The sequence below is a fragment of the Bombina bombina genome, chromosome 2 (genome assembly GCF_027579735.1).
Source record: "Bombina bombina isolate aBomBom1 chromosome 2, aBomBom1.pri, whole genome shotgun sequence".
NCBI lineage: Eukaryota > Metazoa > Chordata > Amphibia > Anura > Bombinatoridae > Bombina > Bombina bombina.
The window spans coordinates 57,911,957-57,932,277 of record NC_069500.1 but is presented as its reverse complement, the minus strand read 5'-3'; the positions used below and the strand labels follow the sequence as shown (position 1 = coordinate 57,932,277).

At 34.7% G+C, this 20,321-nt stretch overlaps 1 protein-coding gene across 4 annotated transcripts in view; it reads right to left on the bottom strand.

Annotated features, from left to right (window-relative positions):
- The window catches only part of SLC14A1 (solute carrier family 14 member 1 (Kidd blood group)), a 102,256-nt gene that overhangs the window by 7,970 nt on the left and 73,965 nt on the right, over positions 1–20,321 (bottom strand). For all 4 annotated transcript variants that reach the window (XM_053701062.1, XM_053701058.1, XM_053701061.1 and 1 more), the window contains 4 exons: positions 16,368–16,524; positions 7,398–7,587; positions 4,048–4,176; positions 1,439–1,631 (listed from right to left, as the gene is read on the bottom strand). In XM_053701062.1, coding sequence (XP_053557037.1) covers positions 1,439–1,631; positions 4,048–4,176; positions 7,398–7,587; positions 16,368–16,524 — 669 coding nt within the window. The remainder of the gene's footprint in view (positions 1–1,438; positions 1,632–4,047; positions 4,177–7,397; positions 7,588–16,367; positions 16,525–20,321) is intronic.

Here is a 20,321-nt window from a genome sequence, read left to right as displayed (position 1 = left end):
TATACACAAAGGCTAATACCTAGTTAAAGTGATTGAAAATGAACATTTTAGCACAAATAACTCCCAGTTCCCAGTAAAAATAAATGCTATTTATTGCTTACATAGCTTTTTTGTTATAGTCGGTACTGCTGTCCTGATATTTGCAGTATAGGTACAAGTTTCAAAAGGCAAAAGAAGCTATTTCAAATACAAAATAACCATAAATTAGTTATTTGTAAAAAATTTAATACACTCCAGCAGGTAAAATAGATCATAGGGAGCCATTTAAAGTGTGTGGGGAAATTAATGTACATTGCCCCTTTAATATATCTCCATTTAAAGAAAAGGGATATACTTATTTAATAGTTTACTTTCTTAGGCACACAGGCATATTATCCGCAAACCCCCCCCCCAAAAAAAAAAACAATCTCTATTACTAATTGGGATATAGATTTGTAGTGCTCTGAAATATATTGCAGTGTATTGCATTCTGTTCTTAAAGGGATATGAAACCCATTTTTTTTCAAAATTCAGACAGAATACATCATTTTAAACAAATTTCCAATTTGTCCAATTATCATTTTCCCTTCATTTGCTTGGTATCCTTTATTGAGGGAGCAGCAATGCACTACCAAGAGCTAGCTGAACACACCTGTAAGCCAAACACAAAAAACATATATGATCAGCCACCAATCAGCAGCTATATCCCAGCTCCAAAACCTACCTAGATATTTGTTTCAACAAAGGATACCAAAAGAACAAAGCAAATGAGATAATAGAAGTAAATTGTAAGTTTTTTTATAATGGTATGTTCTGAATTAATCACAAAATATTGTTTTTGTTTCATACCCCTTCAAGGTAAAATAATTGAACTTACCCTGTAAAAAATAAATATATATATATACCGTATATATATATTTTTATATATATATATATATATATATATATATTTATTTATTTACTATATAAGTGTATCCTTTTACATATAAGTGTAATACCTTCCACATTGTTATAGATATGTTATCTCATTTATCTTTATGACAGATATATTTTGATTATTTTTTATTTCTGATAACTTTACACATTCATTTTGAAGTCACATTTATAGGGAACCAAAAGATATTTGAGTGCATCAGTGTAATAAAATGTGTAAAGTTACTGTAACCAGTATGGGCCAGATTTATGAAAGTCTAGTGGACAGGGGTGTACACCTTCTCCCCTGTCCGTCCGGCATCACATCCCCATAGCAAATCACGGGCTAGCATGGGCGGTAAATCTCCCCGGTCAGAAAAGTCTGGGGGGATTGAGATACAGCACATAAAAGCCTACAGCTTGGATCATATGATAAATCTGGCCCTATGTGTCATTTACAGGATGAGTAATTCCATCTAATATAAGTAAAATATTACAAATATATATAACTTCAGTAAAGAAATCATAGTTATATATAAACACCTACCAAGGGAATCTTTATATCGGGCCAGGTTATGTTTGGGGTAGCACTGATGGGTTCTATAAGCACAGTGGGGAAAAATACGTTGTAGTGTCCAGTGGCAGCTAAATGTAGACAGACAGCAATGTTGAAAGGCAACGTGAACACAGGCAGGTCCCATTTACTGAAGATAGAGCTCAATCCGCTGGACAGAACTGGACTGGATATGAAAAGGAACAATATATTGTTAATATGACTGAGAGAACAGGTCATACTGAAAATGTGTAGCAATATTATAAAAGCAACCTGTAGAGGGAGCTATAGCTGCAGCAGGAAGTGCTGAGTGACAGACGTGCCATCAGCCTCCTTAATTAAACAGTGCTTCCAGCTATAGAACATTAACTTAGTTGACTAAAGTCTTACCATACAGTGGCCAAAGTGCCAACTAGAGGTTGTATAACATTGCTAAAAACACTGCTACCATATAGTGTTCAAAGCACGTGAACTTTCCTGAGCCTACCTCAATATGTTGTCAAGGAAAAGATTTAAAAGGTTTCATTAAAGATATCAAAAGAAAGAGGTCAATTTAAAAGAGAAGAGATTTAGATTTTTAAACTGTATCTGAATTATGAAAGTTCAATCCTCACTTTTATTATCTCCGTTTAAAGTCTTAGTTAAAAATCTACTGAACTAAAAATGTTTAAAGATGGTTTATAAAAATAGAATAGTAAATAATAAATAAACCTAGCAACTGCTTGTGCAGCCACATCCCCTGCTCTTGTGCAACTACTCAGGCAAGAACAGGCCTTGTCAATCATCCTAGCAAATAATAAATAAACCTAGCAACTGCTTGTGCAGCCCCACCCCCTGCTCTTGTACAACCAATCAGGCAAGAACAGGGCTTGTCAATCATCCTAGCAAATAATAAATAAACCTAGCAACTGCTTGTGCAGCCCCACCCCTGCTCTTGTGCAACCAATCAGGCAAGAACAGGGCTTGTTAATCATCCCAGAAAATAATAAATAAACCTAGCAACTACTTGTGCAGCCCCATCCCCTGCTCTTGTACAACCAATCAGGCATGAAAAGGGCTTGTCAATCATCCCAGAAAATAATAAATAAACCTAGCAACTACTTGTGCAGCCCCACCCCCTGCTCTTGTACAACCAATCGGGCAACAACAGGGCTTGTCAATCATCCCAGAAAATAATAAATAAACTAGGCAACTACTTGTGCAGCCCCACCCCCTGCTCTTGTACAACCAATCGGGCAACAACAGGGCTTGTCAATCATCCCAATTGAATCAATCTGGGATGGTGGAGAGTATAAAAGACAGACTAGTTCAGCACCAGTGTCAAAAAATGTGCTTGCTACAGGGTCCACACGCCAAACTCATAAAACATATAGAAAGTCCAGAAAGCAGCTGCACCATTCAATAATATAATTTATTTAGTACAAAAGCATAAAATGCAACATTTTGAAATGTTTGCTTGTGCAGCCCCACCCCCTGCTCTTGTACAACCAATCAGGCAAGAACAGGGCTTGTCAATGATCCTAGCAAATAATAAATAAACCTAGCAACTGCTTGTGCAGCCCCACCCCTGCTCTTGTGCAACCAATCAGGCAACAACAGGGCTTGTCAATCATCCCAGAAAATAATAAATAAACCTAGCAACTATTTGTGCAGCCCCACCCCCTGCTCTTGTACAACCAATCGGGGAACAACAGGGCTTGTCAATCATCCCAATTGAATCAATCTGGGATGGTGGAGAGTATAAAAGACAGACTAGTTCAGCACCAGTGTCAAAAAATGTGCTTGCTACAGGGTCCACACGCCAAACTCATAAAACATATAGAAAGTCCAGAAAGCAGCTGCACCATTCAATAATATAATTTATTTAGTACAAAAGCATAAAATGCAACATTTTGAACCACACAGGTCCTTAATCATGCCTGATTAAGGACCTGTGAGGTTTGAAATGTTGCATTTTTATGATGCTTTTGTACTAAATAAATTATATTATTGAGTGGTGGAAAGAATAGCTAGAATCTGTTAAATACAATGCAAAAACGTGTTAAAACATTTTAGAATTCCCTTTTGTATGTAACTATTTGTTTAAAACATGAAAAGGAAGGCCAAAGCAACAATGCCCTACATCTGGTGATCTTAACACAAGAGGCCTTAGCTAGCTCTAAGTATTGCATTGCTGTTTCTGACATTCCTATGTATGCATTTCAGCAAAGGATTACATGGAACAAAGTAAATTGGATAACAAAAGTAAATTGAAACATCTCTTAAAATGAAAAGCTTTGTCTGTTTGAATCATAAATGTTTAATTTTGACTTTCATGTACTTTAATGTATGTTTGATAGCCTTGAATAGTTATCTACAGATAAATAAAAAAAATCTCATGATTGGATGCCCTGATTTAAAGCTTATTACATAATGCATCAATTAGTCAGAACAAAGTGGTTGAGAACAAAAAATTCTATAGATTTAGCTGACACTGAGCAAAGTCTATAACTTACAGAAAGTGTGTACGTTATATTGCACATAAACATATGTTAGATGTTGCTTACTCTGGTTTCAGTAGGTTTTTACGGAGCCACTAAAGCTTGCATTGAGTGTAAACATACCAGGTCATTGACATGATAGTAACTGGGAACAGAAGCCACCAGTACCAGTCGCTCTTGGAGGAAAAGACAGCCATGAGTAAACCAACCAGAATGCCGTTGTAACCATGAAGTCCTGCGGCAATTGCAGATCTGTGGTAGAGGGAAAAATACCAATAAAATCAATTTAATATGTAAAAGAAATTCAAAGCAGATTCATACAGTTCAGTTATGTGGATACTGAATAATAGGGAGAAGGAACAGTTCATTCCCTTTAAAGGGACAGTAAAGTAAAAATGAATTGTCAAAACGTTTGTGATTCAGACAGGGCTTTGTCATTTGTTGAAAAGCATACCTAGGTATGTTCATGAGCAGCTGGTGATTGGTGAACACTTCACACATGTCTTTTGACATTGGTTCACTACATGTGATCAGCTAGCTCCCAGTAGTACATTGCTGCTACTGAGCTTACCTTGGTTTACACTTCAACAATAAATTTATTAATTAATGAAAATGAATCAATATTGCATTATACATTCCTTAGTTATTTATATTGCTTTTTGCTGCAAAAATTGTGCTTATCCCACACTACTTTAGAAGAAGGAAGTCTGTTTCCGGAGCCAAGTTGCCTGTTCAGCACATATTTCCCTAGATTGTGGCCTATTTGCAGTAGCTGCTAATGGGCTGGTGCACTGCTCAAACATTTAAGGGCCATATTACAAGTGGGGCACTAATTAACGATCCTGCTCGAGCATTAACTGAGCTAGAAGTAAGCTTTTTGTGGTTGTTGGGTTGCGCTTGTATTATGAGTTGAAAGTAAACTGTTTTCGCTTGTGCGCTAACCCAAAAAGCGCAAAAAGCTGAACTTAGAATATTGCATGCACGTTCATGTAGTCCCCCATAGAAGTCAATGGAAAAAAAAGTGGAAGACAAACACCCAACTCGCGTGCAAACCCGATTGAATATTCTCATGTGCGCTAACCCGACATGACAATATGAATATTTCACATTCCAATGTTTTTCACATAACAGAATATGTTGTATTTATTCATAAATAAATAGTTGTACATATATTGATGATTTTTGTACAATATATAGCTCTACCTATATATATATATATCAGCACAGTAAAGAAGGCACTCTCCGTTTAACTCAATCGTTTAATGGTAAACGTTTTCGGGGTCTCCCCCGTCCTCAGACCACTTACAGACATTCAGTACCACACATCTTAAATACCTACTTACCCTCACCGTGACAAACCGCCATCAGACTCCCAGCTTCCGTGTAGCGCAACTGCGCATGCGCGCCCGGAACTAAGGAGAGCCGACGGGGACCAACTACCAAAAACCAAAAGCAAAAGTGAAAATCAACATCACGCAAAATAATGCAGCAGTATAGAAAACTAACTAGAGATGGTACTGTGATGCATATTAATATTTCTACCCTATACTAGGCATACTGTAATTTGCACAAATCGTACCTACCCCCCATGCTTAATTCAAACGTTACACATACAATGTTTTACATATACTGATATCTTATATTCTAATCCCTGCACAACTTTATGTGAGAACATATTTTCATATTTACATAAAGGGGATATTTTCATATTTACATAGAGGGGATACCTGTGCTTGCTGACATTACTCTTCATGTGTTAAACTCATGCCCCCAACTGGACTTAAGTACATAGTCAAACCACTAACACAGTACCTCTTTCACAGACTCAAAGACATTGAACCCAAGGAAATGTTAGTGGTTTGACTATGTACTTAAGTCCAGTTGGGGGCATGAGTTTAACACATGAAGAGTAATGTCAGCAAGCACAGGTATCCCCTCTATGTAAATATGAAAATATCCCCTTTATGTAAATATGAAAATATGTTCTCGCATAAAGTTGTGCAGGGATTAGAATATAAGATATCAGTATATGTAAAACATTGTATGTGTAACGTTTGAATTAAGCATGGGGGGTAGGTACGATTTGTGCAAATTACAGTATGCCTAGTATAGGGTAGAAATATTAATATGCATCACAGTACCATCTCTAGTTAGTTTTCTATACTGCTGCATTATTTTGCGTGATGTTGATTTTCACTTTTGCTTTTGGTTTTTGGTAGTTGGTCCCCGTCGGCTCTCCTTAGTTCCAGGCGCGCATGCGCAGTTGCGCTACACGGAAGCTGGGAGTCTGATGGTGGTTTGTCACGGTGAGGGTAAGTAGGTATTTAAGATGTGTGGTACTGAATGTCTGTAAGTGGTCTGAGGACGGGGGAGACCCCGAAAACGTTTACCATTAAACGATTGAGTTAAACGGAGAGTGCCTTCTTTACTGTGCTGATATTTGATTGTTTGCAAGTGCACCCCGGCAGCTGGATGATAAACAAAGAGTGCTGGTTCCCTGCTTCTGTTTGTATATATATATATATATATATATATATACAGTATATATATATATATATATATATATATATATATATATATATATATATATGAGATTAAATATAGGTATAGATAAATATACATTGCAATGCACATAAGTATTTATGTGTTTATATGTATTTACAGACATATACACAGATAGACACATTTAAATACATATACACACATATATAGACATACAGGGCCCTTCAGTAATGTTGGCACCCTTGGTAAATATGAGCAAAGAAGGCTGTTAAAATTGCCTTTATTGTTTAACCTTTTGATCTATTGTTCAACAAATACACAAAAATACTTTGCTCTCATGGGTATCAAACAATTGCAAACTCAAAACAGTTTTAACCAAAACAAAAATCTGTTAAATATATGTGTGCCACATTTATTGGCACTCTTATGAATTAATATGCAGTTTATGTGGTTTTTAATTATTATTATTATTTTTATATATTTGTTATATTTTCTGTAGTATAGGGATACTCCTCAAAACTCCCACATCCCTGGTCCCCCCAAATAGCTCTCTAACCCTCCAACTAATTGCTGCAATCTTTAGTACTGGCAGCTGTCTGCCAATACCTATAAAATCATTTTTTTTAAGTTTTCAGTAGTGTAGTGGTTCCCCCCTCCCCCTCTCCAGTGATTGCTAGCTAGGGCCCCCACCACCTCACTCCACCTTTTTTCTGTAGTGTAGCTCCTCGTCCCTCCCTCTCCCTTCACAACTCCTCCTGTACCAATATGGCAATATATATGGTAGTAGATTTGGTTTGGGCCATTTGATGTAATGACCCATTTATATAAATGTGGAATTTGGTGATACTTTATAAACAAGGTATACTAATGACATATTGAAAAATCTAACCATCATCATTAGTAGACTAGCTTTAGAGATCTGAACATTTTAAATAACTTAACTCAAAAAGTAATTTTTACATATGGCTTACCTGTCCTGGCTAAGAATAAGAGCAGTGAGGGTGGACACAATTGTTCCTAAGCAACCAGTGATTGCCCACCACCGATTTTGGAGAAAAAGTCCAGCAACAATGATGAGACCACTGATTGGATTGTTGACAAACATCACTTGGGATGTTCCACGAAGGACCCAATCAATGAATTGAAAAACGATAGGTTTATCTGTAATTATAGCAGAAATGTTAGACTCCTGCAGTAATGGTTAGGATAAATTATGTTGTAAATAGTCAGAAGAAGCTCCAACTAACAAAAGTTTTTGTTATAAAACAGGCAACACAACTAAAACTTATATTGAAACATGTTCAAAGTCCATATTTTTGAATCTCTGAATAGGGCAACCACAATCATTTTGAACCAATAAATCTGGAATTTATATCATAAAAGACTGGTTTAGGAGTTTCGTCAGATAGTGGGCCAGATAGAAAGTGGAGCTTAGCGCTTTGTCTCGAGCAATACCATCGCCAGAAGTAAAGATTTTGTGTGTGTGGGTTAGGAAGTTGAAAGTAAAACTATTTTGTGCAAGCAAAACCTGACACTCGCTAACTTCAGAACTGCGGATACCGTGACCGTGCTTATTCTCCCCATAGACTTCAATGGTAAATGCAGAAGAAAAAAACCTAACACTTATCACTCGTACTCTAACCCAACAGGAGTTATTAATATTTAACATACCAATATGCTTCACATACAGGAAAACATTATTTTTATTTTAATTAGAAAATTATATACCTGTATATCTATTCATATACAATTATATAAAAAGTATAGCTATACGTATATATTTTACATTCAAATTATCATATATATATATATATATATAAATATATATTTAAAAATAAATATTTATTTTTTCTATGTGAAGAAAATTGGAATGTAAAATATGTCTAATATGATTATCTTAAGGTGCGCTAAATATTACATATAAATATTGAAAAAATATTAATAACCAATATAAATAATTCTTATAGATGTACTAAAATATTCTAAAAAACAATAGAATATATATATATATACGTATATTTTACAGTAACTTTAATCATTATTAATAATAATTATTACCATTTTTTCAATATTATATATGTAATATTTACACAATGCGCCCTACGATAACAAATTCTTCATGTGCACTAACCCGACACTGTATTAGACCTACAGTGTGCAACCCAAAGCGTGCTACGCATATTTTACATTCCTATGTTCTTCACAATATATATTTCTATATATATCTGATAATGTAAATGTAAAATATATATCTATACCTAAATATCAATATGAATATACAGTCATAGATATATACATACTGTATATATAGGAATATTAATTTAAAAATACAAAGAACATTTCCCCCTATTGAAAGAACATTAAGTTAAGGTAAACTTCAGACTATAAGAATGCTGCAATAAAAAATATATTAGTTTGCAAGTATAACCACATAATTATTTTTTTTAAAGTGTATCAATATTTTATAATAAAATATTTATAATCCTAATTGGTATTGTCTGTATCCCCCCCCCCTTTATTTCCTCTTTTAGCTGGGCTGTGATATTTAGAGCTGTCACATCCACTCTTTATATAGGCTTTCTAAGGGCTTTAAAGGGGCTGGACTTCAAGATTGTCATATGACACACATGTTGATTGGATGTTCACTGGATTTGTCATAAAACAAAAATAGAGTTCATCCATGTGGGCCGGCATAACATTGCAATAGAGGCATTACTATATGAACTAATTGAACCCTTTTACAGATGGATTAAAAACAAAAAAGGTACACATATACTTTTTTAATGACAAAGATTACATTTACGGTATTTCATTATTTAAAGTGATGGTAAATTCTCCAGCATAAAGTCACATATAATGAAACCTCCTGTGCTAACTAGCATATCGATCTGCTTTTAGCATTAAAAAATTCCAATCTACCTTTAATAATTAAGGTTTTTCTATGTCTCCGTTAACTGCTGTAATGCAGCCTCTGTCACAGAATTTCTCATTGGCTTCCTTGACTGGCATTTGTTTTAGCCAATCAGAGCCTCATCATGCGCCCCATGTAAAGTATTTACAGCACACTCCCGTGCTTGTAACTCTGCAAAAAGAACTGCACATGCGCAACTCGCTACGCTGTTTGCTCATCAGAAATAGTAAACCGTAAACCTAAGCTAAACATTGCCCTAAAAAGGGCATTTGGATGGGCATTGCCCTTAAAAGGGCATTTAGCTCTTTTACTGTCCAAAACCCTAACCTAAAAAACCCCCCACCAAAATAACCCTTAAATAATCCTAACACTAACCCCCGACGATCCACTTACAGTTATCGAAGTCCGGACATCCATCCTTATCCAGCCGGCGAAGTTTTCATCTAAGCGGCAAGAAGTCTTCTTCCAGACGGCATCTTCTATCTTCATCCATCCGGGTCCATCTTCAAGACATCCGTCGTGGAGCATCCTCTTCTTACGGCCGCCCTTTAAGTGATGTCATCCAAGATGGCGTCCCTTACATTCCTATTGGCTGTAGGAATTAAAGGGGAACAAATCCCTTTGGCTGTTCCAATCAGCCAATAGGATTGAGCTCTTATTCTATTGGCTGATTGGATGTCTTGAAGATGGACCCGCTCCGCGCCGATAGAATATGCCCTCTGGAAGAAGACTTCTTTCTGCTTGGATGAGGACTTCGCCGGATGGATGAAGATAGAAGAGGCCTCCAGGATGAAGACTTCTTGCTTCTTGCATGAAGACTTTGCTGGCTGGATGAGGATGAATGTCCAGACTTTCGATAACTGTAAGTTGATTGTCTGGGGTTAGTGTTAGGTTTTTTTAAGGTTTTTTTGGGTGTTTTTTTTAAGTTAGGGTTTTGGTCAGTTAAACAGCTAAATGCCCTTTTAAGGCTAATGCCCATCCAAATGCCCTTTTCAGGGCAATGTTTAGCTTAGGTTTATTTAGATAGGTTTTTATTCGGGGGGTTCGGTTGGGTGGGTGGTGGGTTTTACTGTTGGGAGGGTTTGTATGTATTTTACAAGTAAAAGAGCTGGTATCTTTGGGGCAATGTCCCACAAAAGGCCCTTTTAAGGGCCATTGGCAGTTTAGTGTAGGCTAGGTTTTTTTTTGGGGGGGGGCTTTTTTATTTTGATAGGGTTATTAGATTAGGAGTAATTCATTTTTATTTTTGTTAATTTCTTTTTTTGTTTTTTTGTAATTTAGTGTTTATTTTTTTTTGTAAGTTAGTAAATTGTATTTTATTTTAATTTATTTCATTTTATTGTAATGTTAGGTTTTAGTGTAAGGTATCTTAGGTTTTATTTTACAGGTAACTTTATTTTATTTTAACAAGATAGTTCGTAAATAATTATTAACTATTTACTAACTAGTCTACCTAGTTAAAATAAATACAAACTTACCTGTGGAAAAATAAATAAAACCAAAGATAGCTACAATGTAACTTTTAGTTATATTGTAGCTAGTTTAGTTGTTTTTTTTACAGGTAAGTTTGTATTTAGTTTTAAATAAGAATTATTTAGTTAATAATTTTAAGGTTTATTTAGATTTATTTTAATTATATTTAAGTTAGGGGGTGTTAGGCTTAGGGTTACGTTAGGGTTAGGGTTAGACTTAGGGTTATGTTAGGGTTAGGATTAGGGGTTAATATATTTATGTGGAGTTAGTGATGCGGGAGGTCAGAGATTTAGGGGTTAATAATTTATTTTAGTATATTTCGTTGTGGGGGGCTTGCGGTTTAGTGGTTTATAGGTTTATTATAGCGGTGGTATGGGCGGACGGCAGATTAGGGGTTAATAATATTTAAATAGTGTTTTTGATGCGGGAGGGTAGCGGTTTAGGGGTTAATAACTTTAGTATAGTGGCGACAATGTCGGGGAGCGGCGGAATAGGGGTTAATATTTTTTTTTAGTGGCGGCGATGTCCGGTGCGGTAGATTAGGGGTTAATAAATTTATGATAGTGTTTGTGATGCGGGAGGGCCTCGGTTTAGGGGTTAATAGGTAGTTTATGGGTGTTTCGTGTACTTTGTAGCACTTTAGTTATGAGTTTTATGCTATGGCTTTGTAGAATAAAACTCATAACTACTGCTTTTAGATGGCGGTACGGATCTTGTGGTTTTAGGGTGTACCGCTCACTTTTTAGTCTCACCGCAAAACTCGTAATAGCAGTGCTATGGGAATCCCATGACATCATTTTTACATACCTACAAGACTTGTAATAGCGGCGGTGCTGTTTTAATGCTGAAAATGCCATATTTTCAGCGTTAAAAGATGCAACCCCAAACTCATAATCTATCTGAAACTAAATAATCCAAAATAAAAAAGAATTACACCTAATCTAATAGCCATATCAAAATAAAAAATGTCCACCCAAAATAAAAACCCTAGCCTACATTGCCCCAAAGATATCAGCTCTTACAAAGACCCCCCAAGAGTAAAACCCACCACCCAACTAACCACCCAAAATAAAAAACCTAATTCTAAAAAAACTTAAGCTACCCATTGCCCTGAAAAGGGTATTTGTATGTGCATTGCTCTTAAAAGGGCATTTAGCTCTTTTACTGCCAAAACCCTAAACTAAAAAAAAAAACACTCAAAAAAACCTTAAAAAAAGACTAACACTAACCCCCGACGATCCACTTACAGTTTTTGAAGACCCGCGTTTTTTTCGGGTTTTTTTGTAAGGGCTATTGGCAGTTTATTATAGGCTAGGGTTTTTTTTTACTTTGGGTGGGCTCTTTTATTTTGATAGGGCTATTAGATTAGGTGTAATTCTTTTTTATTTTTTAAATTTCGTTTTTTATTTTTTGTAATTTTAGGTTTTAGTGTAAGACAGGTTAGGTTTTATTTCACAGGTAAGCTTGGATTTATTTTAACTAGGTAGTTAGTAAATAGTTAATAACTATTTACTAACTAGTCTACCTAGTTAAAATAAATACAAACTTACCTGGGAAATACAAATAAAACCTAAGATCGCTACAATTTAGCTATTAGTTATATTGTAGCTAGCTTAGGTTTTATTTCACAGGTACGTTTGTATTTAGTTTTAAATAGGTATTATTTAGTTAATAATTGTAATTTTAATTTAGCTCTATTTTAATTATGTTAAAGTTAGGGGGTGTTAGGGCTAGGGTTACGTTAGGTTTAGGGGTTAATAGAATAATTTAGATTTTTGCAATGTGGGGGGCTGGCAGTCTAGGGGTTAATAGATTTATTTAGGTGGTGGCGATATCGGGGGCGGCAGATTAGGGGTAAATAACATTATGTAGGTGGCAGCGATGTCAGTGGGGGGGCAGATTAGGGATGTTTATATTCAGGGTTTATGTTAGGGTGTTAGGCTTAAACGTTATTTTTTCCCCCATAGACATCAATGGGGCGGCGTTACGGAGCTTCTTTGTGCGATCGCAGGTGTTAGGTTTTTTTCTGACACCTTCTCCCCATTGATGTCTATGGGGGAAGCGTGCACGACCACGTCAAAACAGCCCTTGTATTTTGGTGCGGTATAGAGCTCAACGCAACCATATCACATAACCACATTTTTAAAACTTGTAATGGCTGCGCTATAGGGGGTTAAATAACGCAACTTTTGTTGCATTCGTTAATTTCCCTATAGTGCTCAAAACTCGTAATCTAGCCGATATATATTATAGCCCTTTGCAGTTAAATACATGGCCACACAAATTTCCATTTACCTTTGAACCCTTATAAATATTTTTTATTAATATTTTTATGACTAGTTTTTTTCAGATAATGTTTATATAAGTGTAACTGTTTATTTTAGTGTATTTATGTTGTTTGGTGCAACTTTTATTTTAGCCGTAACCCTTTGTGCTAGGTCTTCAGTAGTGCTAACCAGATGCTCAAGCACGTTAAATGTGATTGTGCCTGAGGAAATGCATTTACTTTCAACTTGTAATACGAACGCAAATTAACGTGCCCACAATATTTGTTTAAATGCTTTTTTTTTATATGAATGAAAGTAAGTTTGAAACACTATTATATTACGTCGCTTATTTCATTATATTTTTGTAAACAATATCTGTACATTTATTTAATACATATTACTTAATTGGACACTGAACCCAAATTTTTTCTTTCATGATTCAGATAGCACTTGCAATTTAAGCAACTTTCTAATTTACGCCTATTATCAATTTTTCTTCATTCTCTTGCTATCTTTATTTGAAAAGCAAGAATGTGAGTTTAGAAGCCAGCCCATTTTTGGTTCACAACATGGGTTGTGCTTGCTGATTGGTGGCTAAATGCACCCACAAAAAAAAACAAGTGCTGTCCAGTGTACTGAACCAAAAATTGGCTGGCTCCTTAGCTTAGATGTCTTATTTTTCTAATAAAGATAGCAAGAGAACGAAGACAAATTGATTATAGGAGTAAATTAGAAAGTTGCTAAAAATTGCATGCTCTATCTGAATCCCTATAACTTGCAAGCACCATAATCTCAACACTGTTTGACCTACTGCTGTTAAAAACTGCAATTGAAGGGTGATTGTAAAATAAATATTCTCCCTTTAAATGTGTGGCCAATGATCCATTTTACCTGCTGAAGTGTATTAAATAGCAAATACCCTTTTGTAAAAAACAAAAAAACAAAAACAAAGTGATGTACAGGGGATACTTTTAATTGCTAACTAATAGGGAATAAAATTGTAAGCTTTCGGGACACTGAGGTTCCTACATCTGGAAGTTTGATATACAAATGAAGCTTACCTACATTTATATACAGTATGAAGGGGGATATATACTGTATGTATTAAAAGGACATTATTCATTATGATTCAGGCAGAAGATACAATTTTAAAAAAAATGTCAATATACTTACACTATCAAATTTGCTTAATTCTCATATTATTCTTTGTTAAAGAGCATACCTATATAGGAAAGCATGAACGTGTCTGGAGCACTACATGTCAGCAAACCCTGCTGCCATCTATTGATCCTGCAAAAGTTAAAGGGACAGTCTAGGCCAAAATAATCTTTCATGATTCAGATAGAGCATGTAATTTTAAACAATTTTCCAATTTACTTTTATCACCAATTTTGTTTTGTTCTCTTGGTATTCTTAGTTGAAAGCTTAGCCTAGGAGGTTCATATGCTAATTTCTTAGACCTTGAAGCCCTCCTCTTTCAGATTGCATTTTAACAGTTTTTCACCACTAGAGGGTGTTAGTTCACGTATTTCATATAGATAACACTGTGCTCGTGCACGAGAAGTTATCTGGGAGCAGGCACTGATTGGCTAGACTGCAAGTCTGTCAAAAGAACTGAAAAAAGGGGCAGTTTGCAGAGGCTTAGATACAAGATAATCACAGAGGTTAAAAGTATATTATTATAACTGTGTTAGTTATGCAAAACTGGGAAATGGGTAATAAAGGGATTATCTATCTTTTAAAACAATACAAATTCTGGTGTAGACTGTCCCTTTAAACATTGTTTAAAGTATTCTTGCAAAGCTGCTACCATTTAGTGCTGAAGACACATGCAAGCTCCTGAGCCTACCTGCCTGCTTTTCAACAAAGGATTCCAAGAGAACAAAGACCATTTGTTAATAGAAGCAAATTGAATTGTTTAAGTGATATGCTGTACCGGAATCATGGAAGAAAAATGTGACGTTTTCTTTTCTGTTCTACAAAAACAAGAGGGTTTTGTGCTATAGTGGTATGATTGATGCTTTTTAAAAAGTTTCACTGAATTATGTGATTTTCTCAGGTGACTCTGCATAAAAAAGTAACAAAGTCAAGAATGTTGTTGTGAAGGAGTGACCTGTCCCCTCTAGGTAGAGGGGTATCATACAAGTCCTGTGCATATTTAAATAGTTCTGAGTGAATGTTGTAACATACGTGAATAAATATGTATATTTGCCTGCCCTTAGGAAATATAGGAGTTTTATGCACAATGGACTCCAATTATTAATCTAGTTAAAGGGGCATTCCAGTCAAAATGCCAATCACATTGATGGCTTACACCTTTGAATAGTAACATATTTGCAATAATCATGGATTAGCAAAAATGCTTCTAGAAAAAGTTATTGCTGTTTTTGTGTTAAAATTTTTCTCTGAACGTGCATGTGAAGAACAGCTAGATATTCTCAGTGCACCAGCATTTCAATTTTGACTGGAATGTCCCCTTAAGTAGCTGCAATCTTGAGACTCTAGAGGTGGCGGAGTTAAAGCTTTCTGATCAGATCTAATCTGGATGGTTGCAAAAACGAGGGGGGGGGGCATGCGTGTGAACCTTGTCCATTGAATCAGAGCCTATTTAAGCCAGGTTCCACCCTGAGTTGAAGAAGGACAACAGGTTTACATATTTGTAATATCGAATGTATTGTTCCCTTTGGAATCTGAAGTTCCCTTTCAGTATTGTTATTTAGATATTTTAATGTGGGTTTGTGAATTGTTTATGAAGTGTTTTCCCACTGGGGTTTCAGCAATTTAGTTCAAGGCAGTAAAAAAAATAACAAAACAAAACCAAAACTACGAGACAAAATAAATCCGGTATTCAGTGTTTTCTGTGTGCCCACCCAAAGCGCAGCCACTTTTAGTAAACTTCTACTTTTCAAAGAGGAGAATATTCCTGTAATATAGGAGTCTAGTTGTCTTGTAAATGGGTTTGGTGGTACAAGTCTCTTATTCAGAGAAGGTTTTCCTGGGATCTCAAAGATGGAATGTCCCTTTTTGTAAGGGGGTAAGACTGACATAGTAGAGGAACGTTTTCCTATGTAAATAAATAAAATTGGCACAATGGAGGCTTTGCCCTAAATAAACAACATCCTCAAATACAAGCTATGAAACCATCTTTGTTCCAAGTTATTTAATTTGTATTTGTATTATCTTCATTAAAAAAACAAAAAAACATATGATGTAAGCAAAACTCATGATAAAATTGCATTCTTAGAAAAATACTACAGTTTGCTGTAAGACACTTGTGGTGGTTTCTTTACCTTTCATCCAGTTCCCAAACTCTTTCATTTCCCCTGAAATGTAATGTATGGCAGTGAACAAATAATTCACACAGTTGCCAGCTTTCTTTTTCGTGTTTTTGTTTTCTACACTGTCCGAAACATTCATTGGAACTTGACACTCCATATTTTCTGAATTCTAAAGGAGAAATAAACAAGAAAATGTTAAAAATAGAATAAACCATACTAGACATTAATTGTAGAGCATAGAAAGTACATTAAATTGGCATTTGTGATTTTTATACACATTTTTAAAGGTCAAATACACATGATTAGAACAGAAAGTTGACGTTACAGAAATACAATCTAGCTAAAGTACTCCAGAGTTTTCTCCGGTATTCTTACCAGCTTATTTCAATGGCTATACGGCTGTTAAACTCCAACTCAAAAAAAATTACATTGATGGTTACAATTAAACTAGGAATAATGGGCCTTTGGAAATTTAAAATCCATTTCATTTTACTTGATAATAAACATGATACACAACAAGAATTCTTTAAAAACATATTATTGCATCAATATAAAACTCAATATATTTTTTTCGTCCTTTTTCTTAAAATGAAGTTAACTTAGAAGAAACATTTAAATCTGACAAAATACAGAGTCTTTGAGTACTGATTGACTATCATGAGTAAAATACCAAACTAGACAAGAGTTCTCCAGTTCTATACACGTGAGACCAAACCAGTTTTATAAAATAAAATCTGTAAAAATTGGTTAATTTTTTTACAAATGCAAACATAATCTCTATTCTCACTGATCTGTCTCCACAGTCGCTCCCATGGTTTTCTATAACCAGGAGAATGAAATTCTAAATTCTTAACTTGTCCTCCAATGCCCTTATTAAAATATTTCTTGGTTATATTTTTTTTCCACCCTTGACACGCATCTCAAGACTGAGGGCTAAATCATCTAACATTTAGCAGATCAGATGCAAACTGATACTCAAGGAATTCTCAAAATGGCTATTCCCTGTGAGTTACAAGAAGCCTCCCTCAGAAAGTAACGAAGAGAAGAGTGGTTAGCAGGGTACATGGGGTGAGCTTTTAAAAATGAAATACTGCAGCCAATACAATTTTACAGTGTATAGGATCTTAGAATCGCCTCTATTTTATATTAAAGGGACACTATATACTAGATTTTTCTTTGCATAAATGTTTTGTAGATGATCCATTTATATAGCCCATCGGGGTGTGTTTTTGTTAAAAAATATAGTTTTGCTTATTTTTAAATAACATTGTGCTGATTTTCAGACTCCTAACCAAGTCCCAAAGTTTTAGATGCATCAGCCCTTTCAGTGGGTGTCTTAGACTAATCTCATTAACAGTGTTAAATTGGAAGCTTCTAAGTAAGTTTTTAAAAGGTTTTACCCTGGATTTTTATATCAGTATCTGTACATATTATTCTTTCTAGTAGTGTCTATTACATGCAAATAAATGAACATTGGTGTATACTGCCCCTTTAATCTGTCTTTCTATAGGTGTTTTGGGTATATTGATGCAGTTTGATCACTTTTAGTTTGGTACATAAAACAGTGATATCTGCAACTATAATTTCAAGCCTCATTTTCTTTTTAAAGCATTTTGAAACAAAAAAAAATTGGATTCAGTATTGTTTATTAACTGGTTTTGGATACACTTATGTAAAAAAATCACATATTTCATCATTTTTAAACTTATTTTTTATTCAAAAGTGAAAATTGAAGACATGAATGGCTGTATATTTGTATTGTCTATAGCATCTGAGGAATACGATATTTTTTAATATGTCACTTCCAAAAAAAAGCTAAACTATATATATATATATATATATATATATATATATATATATATATATAATACACAAAGATATTGAACAAAGTTCTTTCATAAAAAAGTTAAGTTGGCAATTAATTAAAAAGTAAGTTATGTTGTATTGTGTACAAAATTAAAACACTGATATATGACTGTGAAGAAAGAAAAGATGTAAAATAAATGTGCAAAACAATTAGTTCAATTAAAATACCTCAGAGCACAATCCTAAAATAACCCGAGATCACCATAAAGAAAAACACACAACATAAAATAAAACATGGTTGTTTAACTATAAATCCACATGTTTACAAACAAATACAAAATATAGATGGTCTTATATTGATGTGGCAGTCAACATTAAACTTTCATGACTAAGATAGAGCATGCAATCTTAAAACTCTATTAAATGCACTTCTTTTATCAAATGTACTCTGTTCTCTTCATATCGTTTGTTTAAAAGCATGCATATGCACTACTGGGAGCTAGCTGGTAATTGGTGGCTTTATACATTTGTTTATTGTCATTGGCTTACATAGATGTGTTCAGCTAGTTCCCAGTAGTGCATTGTTGCTTTGAATATTACTTTAAAGGGACAGTCTGCACCAAAATTGTTATTGTTAAAAAAATATAGATAATCCCTTTATTTCCCCGTCCCCAGTTTTTCATAACCAACAATTTTTTTTTAACTTTTTTGCCTGCCCCCTTATTTCAGTTCTTTTGACAGACTTGCATTTTAGGCCATCAGTGCTGACCCCTATGAAACTCCACAGGAGTGAGCACAATGCTATCTATATAGCACAGATTAACTAGAGCTGTCTAGCTGTAAAAAAAAAAAACTGCACTGATATAAGAGGTAGCCTTCAAGGTTTTTGAAATTAGCATAGGAGCCTATCTAGGTTTAGCTTTCAACAAAGAATACTAAGAGAACAAAGCAAATCTGAGGATAAAAGTAAATAGGAAAGTTGTTTAAAATTAAATGCCCTATCAGAATTATGAAAATGTAATTTGACTTGACTGTCCATTTAACTATGTTTTTACCCATTTGCAGAGTGAAAAGTGCTATTACACTGCGGTCTCTGGGAACTGTGTGTTCCCATAGAACGCAATGTAAATATATATATATATTTGATTTTATACATATATATTTATGTATATACACATATTAACACATAAATATATATTTATATAATCATAAACATATATATTTAGGCTGCACAAGGTTCTGATGGCATCAGAACGAGGCTCCCATAGGAGCCTATGGAAGCATTGCACTCTTGTGAGCACAATGCTTCCTAGTAATGCGAATGCGAGCTTGCGTTCGCATTGTGATTTACTTGTAATACCAGCGCACATTATTATGCGCTGGTATTACAAAGTAGAGGTCTAATATTGTTTGCACGCAAGCGATATTGAGCTCTCCATTAGTAATCTGACCCTAAATTTTAATAAAATATGCTATTATCTCCCCTAAAATAATGCAAAGCACAATAGAGAGGAACACTCAAAATATTGAACAACCACAATAGTTGGATATTAAAGGGGCAGTATACACCAATTTTAATTTAAAGGGACACTGAACTCAAATTTTTTCTTTTGTGATTGAGATAGAGCATGCAATTTTAAGCAACTTTCTAATTTACTCCTATTATCAATTTTTCCTTGTTCTCTTGCTATCTTCATTTGAAAAAGAAAGTCCAGAACTTTGGACAGCACTTGTTTATTGGTGGATTAATGTATCCACCAATCAGCAAGAACAACCCAGGTTGTTCACCAAAATGGGCGGCATCTAAACTTACATTCTTGCTTTTCAAATAAAGATACCAAGAGAATGAAGAACATTTGCTAATAGGAGTAAATTGGAAAGTTGCTTAAAATTGCATGCTCTATCTGACTCACAAAAGAAAAAAATATTTGGGTTCAGTGTCCCTTTAACTGCATGTAATAGTCACTACTATAAATAATAATATTCACAGATACTGATATAAAAATCCAGTGTAAAACCTTTTAAAAACTTACTTAGAAGCTCCCAATTTAACACTGTTAATGAGATAAGCCTGGGACACCCACTGAAAGGGGCTGATAGCAGAATCTCCCCCTCCCCTGCATATGAAAAGACCCATTATAGGAACAGAAGCAGTTTGAA